At 41.1% G+C, this 12,765-nt stretch overlaps 1 protein-coding gene across 1 annotated transcript in view; it reads right to left on the bottom strand.

Annotated features, from left to right (window-relative positions):
• Positions 1–843: 843 nt before the first annotated feature.
• Positions 844–12,765, bottom strand: part of PTTG1IP2 (PTTG1IP family member 2) — a 95,496-nt gene continuing 83,574 nt past the window's right edge. Inside the window, 1 exon segment of the mRNA XM_075315628.1 lies at positions 844–2,135. Coding sequence (XP_075171743.1) covers positions 2,086–2,135 — 50 coding nt within the window. The 3' untranslated portion in view covers positions 844–2,085.

Genomic DNA, 12,765 nt, shown 5'->3' with positions numbered 1-12,765 from the left:
AAAAATGCTGACAAGTATGGGCCTGGTGGTGGGGCCCCCTTAGAAGCTCTTTTGGTGGGGGCCCCTGGGCTGGAGCCCCGCTTGCCCCGCCTATAATCCGGCCCTGATAGAGAGGATAACACAGGATCCACCATTCACAATAAGTGATGTCACAGCTTACCTACTCCTCCTGTAAAAGGCCTGATATCTACTGTATATAGGAGGTGTTATCAGTCATTGAACAGGAGAAGGTGAGCTGTGACATCACCTATTGTGAGTGGTGGATTCTGTTTATCTACTGCACAGAGGGGTTAACACAGGATCCACCATTCACAATAGGGGATGTCACAGCTCACCTCTTCTTCAATGATTGATAACAGGCTCCATTATTCACAATAGGTGATATTACAGCTAACCTCCTCCCCTTCTTTGCCATGATTAGAGGATGATTAATTTATGCTTTCATACAAATAGGGTCAGTCTATTGATAATGTTCATATGCCCAACAGGAAGTAGGAGTCCAAAATTACCCCTAGAGGTCAGGGTATAAAAAAATAATAATAAAAAATAAGTCAAAATAGATTAAAATGACACTTAAAATAAAAAACTTCTTTTTAGATAATCCATTTTTGATGGCCCATTTCCATTAACGGAATTAAAAAGCTTGGATCTTATAGTTTTATCTAGAAACAGCGCCCCTCTTGTCCATAGTTTGTGTGTGGTATAGCAGGTAGTCACATAACCAGGGCTGAGCTGCAATACCGAACTCATCCTATAGAGGGGAGTGTAAATTTCTGGTGCGGGAGGATCGGAGTCTGTTATCATTTTTACCAACTCACTGAAATGAGCCTTACACGCCAGGGGTAATGGTGACAATCCAAAACTGTATTCGAGAGAAGTGATAAATCCCGACAATCATGCAAAGTACGGCTAATACATTACAATGTGCAAAAAGAAAAATAAAAACAACACAGAATATACAAAAGTGAAAACTACTAAAAATTCATCCACATATACACATTATGTCCACAGTGAGATAAAAAAAATAATTTTTTAAAAACAAAAAGTAACATGGTAAAGAAATAGTGAAAAAAAAAAATGCATGCTAAACCAAACCGGGAATTTCTCCCGACGTGCGTTTCGGAAAATACTTACATTCTCCATCTAATGATTTTGGGGCATCTTTCCATGGTTTCTCTTTTACTCTTCCTGGAAATGTACAGATAAATTGACAGGTGCTGCAACCTTTCTCCTGGTCAATAAACTCTTGACATTTTCAGCAATGAGTAGCGACAACGCCAACTGGCAATGGCAGCATTTAATAATTTCCAAGATGAATAACAGAGGAACAATACAACACACTGCTCCAGAGTTATGCTATTTTTTTTTTTTATTGAGGAGGCATGGGGGGGGGGGGGGGTTTAAGCGTGCAATTTGTTTCCAAAAATAAAACACTCTGAAGCAATGTTTTGCACTGTTCCTCTGTTACTCCTCCTGGAAAAGCATAAATAAACTAACAAGTGGGTGCTACCCTTGCTCTTGTCGATTGGATTCTTCCCTACACAAAAACTGGGAATGCACAGTTTAAAGATGAGGTGTATGGTAATGCCCGTCTGTCAATGTCTTTATAATTTTCCAGGAGGAGTAACAGAGGAATGACACAAAGATGTCCTGGAATAGTTATTACATAGGGAATGCAGGTATTTAATAAAACAGATGTGTCCGGAGAGATGGCCGGCGTATGCTGGCTATAGAGGCGAAGATTTGCCCGGATCCGATCGGGATGCTAATGGGTGCAGATGTCTAGGTCAATGGGAATGAGGTTCCCACCATTGCTGGACCAGCAATCCTCTAATCAAAGGGCTAAATCATTAATAACAGATAAAGCAGTCCCGATACACGTTCTAACCAATGGAATAAATCTGATGGTCGGATCGAATATTGGCGGCCATAGACCGAATGAATGCCAGTCACCCGATCGATCGTTGGCAGCGGTCACAAAGTCTATGGTCGGCTTTAGCATCCAGGAGCCTCATGCACTCGGGAAAATGATCTGCTGTCAGTCATGCGGCAGGACGGAGCCAGATACACAGATCTCATCCAACTCTACTGGCTATCAAACTTGCTGTAGGGGTGATCCATATCCTGCAGGAGACCTAGAAAAAAAAATAAAAAAAAAGAAAAGATAAAAATAAAATAAATATTATTAATAATTAATTATATAAATAGATTAGAAAATACAGCACAATTTGTGACTAATGCAGCTTAGATCACAGAAAGACAGTTTAAATATTAAATATAATTAACACATTCACGTTGAATAAATATAATTTATTATACATTTCATATTTAAAATATATTTTTTTTATAAAATTTATAAATCACATTTGAAAAACTTTGTTTCTAAAAACAGAAAAAAAAAAAAAAAAAATGTTAATAGAAACAATATGCCGCCTGTATATCAGCATATATAGTGCCTAGCAAAATTATTAGGCCCCCTTGAATTTTTTTAACCTTTTCCCACATTTCAGGCTTCAAACAAAGATAAAAATTTTAATGTTCTGGTGAAGAAAGCCATTTCTCAAAGATATCCATAAAAAGGGTCGTATAAAAGTTTGCCACAAGCCACCTGGAGACACCAAACATGTGGAAGAAGGTGCTCTGGTCAGATGAAACCAAAATCGAACTATTTGGGCACAATGCCAAATTATATATTTGGCGTAAAAGTAACACAGCTCATCACCCTGAACACATCATCCCCACTGTCAAACATGGCGGTGGCAGCATCATGGTTTATGCCTGCTTTTCTTCAGCAGGGACAAGGAAGAGGACAGGAAAAATTGATGGGAAGATGGATGGAGCCAAATACAGGACTATTCTTGAAGAAAACCTGTTGGAGTCTGCTAAAGACCTGAGACTGGGACGGAGATTTGTCTTCCAACAAGACAATGATCCCAAACATAAAGCAAAATCTACAATGGAATGGTTCACAAATAAACGTATCCAGGTGTTAGAATGGCCAAGTCACAGTCCAGACCTGAACCCAATTGAGAATCTGTGGAAAGAGCTGAAAACTGCTGTTCACAAACGCCTCCATCCAACCTCACTCAGCTCCAGCTGTTTACAAAGAAAGAATGGGCGAGAATTTCAGTCTCTCCATATGCAAAACTGATAGACACATACCCCAAGAGACTGCAGCTGTAATCGCAGCAAAAGGGGGCGCTACAAAGTATTTAACTGAAAGGGGATGAATAATATTGCACGCCCCAATTTTCAGTTTATTATTTTTATAAAAGTTTAAAATAAACAATAAATTTTGGTCAACTTCACAATTGTGTCCCACTTGTGGATTCTTGAATCATAAAATTTTAATTTTTTTATCTTGATGTTTGAAGCCGGAAATGTGGGAAAAGGTTGAAAAATTCAAGGGGTCCGAATACTTTTGCAAGGCACTGTAAACTTAGAGGAAAAGAATAATCTGGAACTCAGAATACACAACAAACTGCTGCGTCATACGAATAGTGAAGAAATAAACATTATAGAAAAAATGTAAAATGATGAAAATCCCAGCACTATATTTAATTATGGTGTCTAAAATTACAAAAGCAGTAATAGTTACTTCCCCTGGGCCCCCGCCGGTCTCGGTTTGCAGGGCTCCTGGGATGCGTTTTATCACATCACTCCCGAGCAGACACGCACGTACAACCTAACCACAACACACCACACCACACCAACCACACCCGACAACTACACCACACAATGCCCCCCCCCCCAACACCAATAATCCCCTAACAACCACACCCAACCCCCCCCACAATACATCACAACACACGCAAACACTATACAAACCCCCCCCCTCCCCAACATCACCGAACGCACTAACCACAACCAACACCTCCCAAAACAACCACACCCAAACCTCCACATACCAATCACAACACACCCCAACCACTAAAACGCCTCCAATACACACCAGCCACAACTTACAATGACCACACACCCCCAACAGCACATCAACCACAACACACCAAAACCTCCCAATCACAACACACCCCCAACAATAAAAACCACACACCACGCAACAGCATACCAACCACAACACCCACTCTCTAGCAACCACACACCAACTCCCCCCAACAACACACAGCAACCATAACAGCCCCCCAACCACAGCCAGACACCAACCACACCCCCCCCTCACCCCCCCCAACAATAGCCCCCGGAACAACCACAACACCCCGCCCCCCAAACCACCACAACAGACACCAAAACAACATACATTTGGTATTGCCGTAATCGAACTCCCCAAAATAAGTAAATAATTAAGGAGTGAAACATCTTTGTGGCTGGACTACACATAGGATGTTTGTATTCTGTAGCCAGGGACGCACATTACTCTACAGCGGAGCTGTATACACATAAAACAGACAAAAAAAAAACCCCAAACCTTTCCGATTTAGTACATAAAGGCTTAGCAGATAGCACAACCGGCAATGTTATGTGGAAGGTCAATGCCAGGCGATGCCACAGACAGATCCATATTAATGTGTTCCTGCTCTTCCTGTGCAGTGACGGAGCGCTCCACAAATCACACAGAAATCACTGACGGGGGTGACGGTATTAGGGAACATTTACTGCTCCCATTTTCGATGGCTGACGTGACCCCCCTCACCCCCAAGTGTTTTATGATGTAATGTAAACCTGTCCTGTTGCCGCTCACAAAACACTAACGAGACCGGTAATGGTTATTATTCTGATTTTACACCATTTCTTGTTCAAAGGCATTTTTCTCCAATCCACCTGCACGTCGGCTGATCTGGTCAGTGCGGGGAAACAGAGCCTACAGTAATAGGGACAGACACTGCTTTATTTTTAATCACTGTGTCTTAACATTTTGTTGGCTGGAAAACCCATTTAAATATATCTTTAATAAGTTCTATTTTTCTGATACAGAGCACCAAATCCTCAGCGTAGATAGAGGTTTAAAAAAAAAAAAAAAAAAAGCTCACTACCTCTAGCCACCACTAGGGGGAGCTCAGTGCATGACAGTATGCGGTAAGCTTCCAAGCTCCATCTAGTGGTGGCTGCAGGTAGCAGAAGTTTTGGAGCTCCATTTTTGACCTCTAATAAGATATACACAGAAATTAATCAGCAAAGAAACGTGTCCTATTTAGACCTATTTAGAACAAAAATGTGGTATTTGACGATGGATATTGACTATAAAGCCTGATACACCATGAAGAGAAAAAAAAAAATCCTTCCATCCTGTGATAGTGTAATAATACCGCAAAAGCAGGTAGAAACAGGTGAAACGGTAATTATTTCTATGTCCCTGGTGTTTGCCTTGAATCCAGGCTTTGAGAACACACAAATAGACCTTCACCGCTATTTGTACAGATGGAGCCGCTTGTTTAAAGTTCACTCTCTTTTGTATCATCCGCGGCTCGAGACCCCCGCACCTGACATTTTAAAAATTGCTTTGCTCTCCAGTTCCCGGCAGTACTAGTCATCGACCATGCGGCAATTCTTTATATTGAGTAATTGGCAAAGTACAAAAAGGGTGAAGGGGAATTTTTAACAGTTGACTTCACCGAGGGAAATTATTTTTGTTTAGTAGTGATTTAAACAAAAAAAAAAAATGAAATAAAAAAATAAAAAATAAATACTAATTATTAATTATTATAATAATAAATAATAATATAAAAAAAACCAAAAAAACAAAAACTAAATATGTTGAAAAATAGCAAAAAAAAAAAACCCAAAAAACCCTACCTGTGAAGTGATGAGTTGAGCGACACTCTTGAATCAGGCCTGTCGCAGAACTGCCACACAACGCTCACTTTCTTTTCACAGCCCTTTTATTACAAGGTCTTATTGGGTGGTATAAGGGGGTGGGGGTGTAGGCAAATGGGACATAATTACATAATTTCACACAAACGCCCCAAAATAGGGCCGGTCAAATTTGTTGGCAGCTTTCCAAAATATTGGGTAAAACAACTTTGTTTCAAGCACGAGATGCTCGATCAAACTCACCTGTGACAAGTAACAGGTGTGGGCAATATGAAAAGCACACAAAATCAGATAAAAAAAAAAAAAAAGGGAGAAGCTGAGTCAATCTTTGCATTGTGTGTGTGTGCCAAACTAAGCATGGAGAACAAAGAAGAGAACTGTCTGAGGACCTGAGAATCAAAATTGCTGAAAAACAACAAGTACATCGCCACAGATCTTGATGTTCCTTTGTTCTTGACGCGCAACATAATCAAAAGAAGTTTACAACTCATGGCACTGTAGCTAATCTCCTTGCATTGTGGATGGCCGAGAAAAATTGATGAAGGTTGCAATGCAGGGTAGTCCAGATGGTGGATAAGCCCCAATCAAGTTTCAATGAAATTCCAGCTGTGTTGCAGGCTCAGGGGGCATCAGTGTAAGCGCGAATTATCAGTCCACATCTGAATGAAATGAAACGCTATGGAGGAGACCCAGGAGGACCCCACGAATGACACCAATATATAAAAAGCATTTGACAGTTTCCTAAAATGTACGTGAGTAACCAAAATCCTGCTGGGAAAGCGTCTTGTGGACAGATGAGACAAAGATAGATCTTTTAAGTAAAGCATATAATTCTGTTTACAGAAAACAGAATGAGGCCTACAAAGAAAAGAACACAGTACCTACAGTCACACATGGTGGAGGTCAGAGATATTTTGCTGCCTCTGGCCCTGGATATCCTTACTGTGTGCAAGGCATCATGAAATAGGAAGATTACCAATGGATTTTGGGTGGCAATGTAGTGCCCAGTGTCAGAAAGCTGGGGGGTATGTCCTAGGTCAGCTGGACAATGACCTTAAACACATCAATACGCCCCAGAAATGGATGAAAACAAAAGCACTGGAGAGTTTTGAAGTGGCAGCAATGAGTCTGGATCTAAACCCCATTGACACCAGTGGAGAAATCTTAAAATTGCTGCACACAAAAGGAAATAAAAAGTTTGTATAACAAAATGTGACATTGTAATAATGTTCTGGGAAAAAAAAGTTCATTTTCTAGAAATTTCAAGAGTGCCAACACTTTCCGCTAGGACTGTGTGCGTGGTGTGAAAAAGTGTTTGCCCCCTTCCTAAATTTTTTTATTCTTTTGCAAGTTTGTCACACTTGAATATTTAAGATCAAACACATTTAAAATATATTAAATCAAGATAAACACAAGTAAATGCAAAATGCAGCTTATAAATTAAGGTCTTTATTACTAAGGGAATAATAAATCCAAATCTACAGGACCCTGTGTGAAAATGTGATTGCCCTCTATACCTAGTAACTGGTTGGGCCGCCCTTCGCAGCAACAACTGCAATCAAGCGTATGCGATAACTGGCAATGAGACTATTACAACGCTCTTGAGAAATTTTGGCCACTCATCCTTGCAGAATTGTTGTAATTCAGCCGCATTGGAGGGTTTCCGAGCATGAGCTGCCTTTTTAAAAGGAGGTCCTACCACAGGATCTCAAATCAGATTAAAAAAGGTCAAGACTTTGACTAGACCACTCCAAAGTCTTAATTTTGTTCTTCTTAAGCCATTTGGAGGTGGATTTGCTGGTGTATTTTGGATCATTGTCCTGCTGCATAACCGAAGTGCACTTCAGCTTGAGGTCATGAACCGATGGCTGGACATTTTCCTTCAGGATTTTTTGGTAGACGGCAGAATTCATGCAGAATTCATGGTTCCATTTACCACACCAAGTCTTCCAAGTCCTGAAGCAGCATAACAGCCTCAGACAAAAATCACACTCCCACCACCATATTTTACTGTGGGTATGATGTTCCTTTTCTGTAATGCCGTGTTACTTCTACTCCAGATGTAAATGGGACATACAACTTCCAAAAGTTCAACTTTTGTCTAGTCAGTCTACAAAGTAGTCTCCCAAAAAAAAATATTGGGAATCACAAGAAGTTTTTTAGTAAAACTGAGATGAGCCTTTATGTTCATGTTCTTTTGGGTTTTTGTCTGGGAACTCTGCTATGCAGGCCATTTTTGCCCGGTAACTTTCTTATGGTGGAGTCATGAACACTGATCTTAACTGAGGCAAGCGAGACCTGCAGTTTTGGATGTTCTTCTGGGGTCTTTTGTGACCTCTTCGATGAGTAGTCTCTGCGCTCTAGGGGTAATTTTGGTCGGCCAGCCACTCCTGGGAAGGTTCACCACTGTTCCATATTTTCGCCATTTCTGGATAATGGTTTCCACTGTGGTACGCTGGAGTCCCAAAGCTTTCGAAATGGCTTTATAACGTTTTCCAGACTGATAGATTTCAATTACTTTGTTTCTCATTGGTTCCTGAATTTCTTTGGATCTCGGCATGATGTCTAGCTTTTGAGGATCTTTTGGTCTACTTCACTTTGTCAGGCAGGTCCTATTTAAGTTATTTCTTGATTGACAACAAGTGTGGCAGTAATCAGGCCTGTGTGCAACAAACTCAAGCTTCCCAGAGATGCAATAAACCACAGTTTGTTTTAATGGGTGAAAAAACAAAACAAAAAAACAAAAAAAACAAAAACAAAACACTTTTTCCACACATGGCCTTGTAGGTTTGGAATTCTTCTTCCCTTACTAATAAAAGACTTTCATTTATTTATTTATTTCCTTCTCCCCCCCAAGTGTTTTTTTTTTTTAACCACACACATAATCAGATGTGTTGGTCATGAGAAAACTATTTTAGAATAGATATGCAAATCAGGCTGGAGGTGCACTGGGGGCGTGGTGATACACTTTAATTGCCTCTTTTGACACCTGCTGTCCAATGAGAATCCGTACGAGGACACTCCTATTACTTACATTTCCCTCGTAGGCTATATGAAAATAACATTTTGTAAATTGGACAACCTTTATGTCCACCTTAACCCCCCCCCCCCGTTCTCCACATGGGAATTGTAACAGCAGCGACCAGAACTAGCTCCGTTTACTGCTGTTTAACCCTTTAGATGCCGCGGTCTCTCTCAGAAAGCAGCATTTATACGGTTCTGAAATGCACACAAGTCCCTACTGGATAAAAAAAAAAAAAAAAATTAAAAAAAATCATGCGGTGCAGACGTATTATGGTAGCCATGGGCCTTCCCCAATGGCCACCATTACCATCAATTTGGTCCTCCTATTAATGCAGAGTCTATGGCTGGGCTACATAACAAAAAAAAAAAAAGAAGAGATCATTCATTTGATTATATGCTCCAATACCAAAAGTATTAAAAAGTATATAGTACATAAGAGCAAATTACTGGCAAAAAGATTTTTAAAAAAAAAAGAAAAAAAAAAGCACATCTGATATTGATGCATCTGTACAATGTACAAGTCTGATCTATGAAAATATACAATTTATATTTATACACAAAAAGCTGTAAAAAAAAAAAAAAAAAAAAAAAAAAATCAACAAAAACCCAAAAGGTTGAAAGATCAGAATTGACTTTTTTTTTTTCAGTTGCTGCACCTAAAAATAATGGTCTAAAAATAATTTAAAAACCCTGTTCTAATGTACCTCTGTACTGCCCTTCTTGCTTACTCTTCTGGCAGAGAATTTGTATGACCGCTGCAGATAATCACTGGCCACACTAGTGACTGAACTAACCAATCACAGTAGGACCAGGGCAGTGGTACGAAGAAGGTTAAAAGGAATTGTCCACTACTTTTACATTGATGGCCTATCTTTAGGATAGGTCATCAATGTCTGATCGATTGGAGTCCAACACCCTGCACCCCCGCCGATCAACTGTTGTCGGTCCCGGCGGCGGCAGCAGCAAATGCTCAGTTCCGGGGTTGCTCCATCTTCTGATAGGAGGCAAATGGTCAGTACTTGGCCGTAGCTGCTATTGATTAGAATAAGAGGCGGATGTGCAGTACCAGGTGGCGACCACTACCATTGACGAGCAGCATCGGAGATGGGCATTTCCGGCAGCCTGCTGCCGCCTCCGGGACGGAGAGCAGTTGATCGGATGGGGGTGCGCCGTGTCGGAACCCGGCAGATCAGACAGATGACCTATCCTAAGGATACGCCAATGTAAAAGTAGAGGACAACCCCTTTAATTATTTTTAGGCCTGCCTTTTGGAGAAATATAGGGCAGATGACCCCTTTTAAGAAGTAATGTCTATACTATCCGCCATCACTGTCTCTCCACACCAGGCAATCTTAATACTTAATTATCATCCAAATTATATGAGAAAAGCTGGTCGGGGGTAAACGGAAAAAAAAAATGAAAAATCCGGCATACATATTAGCGTATCCCCAACAGACGAGGCTGAGCTGACATTTTGTGGTCTAATCTTCGGAGCCCGAGTTAATAAATCTCTTCTCGTTCTGTCACTCATCCTTATTAAAGAGTGAATTAAGTTGGACAAGGAGGAAACGAGCCCCCAGAAGAACAATGTCGCATCCTGCACAAATTCCCATCTGCATAAAAGGAAATTATTCATTATATCCCGCCGGAAAAAGCAACAGAAAATGAATCCGAGCCGGGAAAACAAAATCCAGCAATAAGCTTCAATAGGCTGCGCGTAAAGGCCTTGCTGCTCCCCGGCGTGGTCTCCGCTAACACCGCCGAAAGATTACACGGCGCAGACATTAAGCTCGTCTGCAAAACGTTTGTCACCCGCTGTAGAGATTAAACTTCAACCCAAGCCTCCGTCTTTCTACTGGGGACAGCGGATTATATAAATATGCCTACGACGGGATTTATTGAGTATTGACCGGGGCGATCATTAAGCAGGACATCTCCACTCTGACACATCTGCATTCAACATGACATTATTTTGGAGCAGTTTTCTTTGTGCCATCCCTCTGTTGCTCCTCCTGGAAATGGAGAGAAAAAAACCCCCAAAAAACAAAAGACCCACGAACAACAGCCAAACAAAAACAACCAACACAACAACCACCAATGCACCAACCACCAAGCAAAAACCACCAACAACAACAACCACAACGAAAACAACCGAACCAACAACAACAACAACCACAACGAAAACAACCGAACCAACAACAACAACAACCACAACGAAAACAACCGAACCAACAACAACAACAACCACAACCAAAACAACCACCGTCAAAACAACAACTGGGTGGTATTAATCTAAGGGGTACTTTGCACCAGGGCTGTGGAGTCGGTAAACCAAACCTTCGACTCAGACTCCTCAATTTCTCTTGCACCGACACCGACATATATTGCTTATGGTTAGGTGAAAAATTTATTGTAATACATGAACATGTGTATGTGATCAGACATTTAATCATTTTTATGATACAATAATCAAGATATTTGGATAGAACATAATATATATTTATTGGATACAACTTTAGAACACAAAAAACTGTAATAAATTGTAAATATGTAATACAATATGTAATATACAGTAGATTACCGTACATATATAACGTGTGTGCGCGCGCGCGTATGTAATATATATAATGTTAGTGTGTATATTTTATATAAATATATTTTATGTTCTACATATCTTGATTATTGTATCAAAAATGATTAAATGTCTGATGTTCACATTGCACTACAATACAATACAATACATTTTTCACTTAAATATAAGCATTATACTAGATATTATTTAGTAAAATATTCAGCACATTCTGCATTGCACCACTGTCCCCAATTTATTATATATTTTAGGAGTCGGTGCATTTTATACAGACTCCGCCTCCACCAAAATGAGCTCCAACTCCACAGCCCTACTTTGCACACTGCAACATCGCTAGCTGATTGTAGAGATGCTGAGCGCGATAGTCCCCCGCCCCCGTCACAGATGCAATATCTTGTGATAGCTGCTGTAGCGGACACGCACTTACCTGTCCTGCGACGTCGCTTTGGCCGGCGACTCGCCTCCTTCCTAAGTGGGCGGGTCGTGCGGCGTCATAGCGACGTCACATGGCAGGCGGCCAATAGAAGCGGAGGGGCGGAGATTAGCGGGACGTAAACATCCCGCCCACCTCCTTCCTTCCGTATAGCTGGTGGAGGCAGGTAGGAGATGTTCCTCGCTCCTGCGGCTTCATACACAGCGATGTGCGCTGCCGCAGGAGCGAGGAACATCGTACCGACATTATGGAAATGACCGACACTACACAGATCGCCGATTTACAACGCTTTTGCGATCGTTTATCGGCGCATCTAGGCTTTACACGTTGCGACAACGTTGCCGGCGCCGGATGTGCGGCACTTTCGATTTGACCCCGACGACATCGCAGTAGCAATGTCGCAACGTGCAAAGTACCCCTAACTGCTTTAATGGAGCCATGTCAGGCAGAGTAGGGACACACAACAAAGAAGGAATGGTAATGCCCAGTTGTGAATGTATTGCTTTGTTTTCAGGAGGAATAAACAGAGGATCAGAATGACAAAAAAAAAAAATATAAGGATCTACTAAAATAAAACAGACATGTCAGGGGAGCCGACATAGAACTCTGAAAATTACCACCATAAATTTTGGGGGCTAGTTAGACCCCCACCCCCCCAGAGAAAAAAAAATGGACATGTCAATTCTTTCCTGCGTTTTTCACCCATGGAATGCATTGGAAAAACGCAGCAAAACGAAGCAAAAAAAAAAAAAAACAACGTACCAAAATGCGATAAAAATGCATTGCCGCGGGTGCATTTGTGCTTTTTTTGCGGCCAAAAACGCAGTATTTGAGAAGTGCAAAAACGTCAGTGCACACATAGCCTAAAGGGGCAGCTAAATCTTAGAAGCAGGGAGGTGACTATTTGCTGAGGGTCACCGTCCCCAAGCTAACAAACAATTCCCGTTAT

This window comes from Anomaloglossus baeobatrachus, chromosome 6, assembly GCF_048569485.1.
Source record: "Anomaloglossus baeobatrachus isolate aAnoBae1 chromosome 6, aAnoBae1.hap1, whole genome shotgun sequence".
In the NCBI taxonomy this organism is placed as follows: domain Eukaryota; kingdom Metazoa; phylum Chordata; class Amphibia; order Anura; family Aromobatidae; genus Anomaloglossus; species Anomaloglossus baeobatrachus.
Note: the sequence above shows the minus strand (reverse complement) of the source record. Positions and strands in the feature narration are given on the sequence as shown.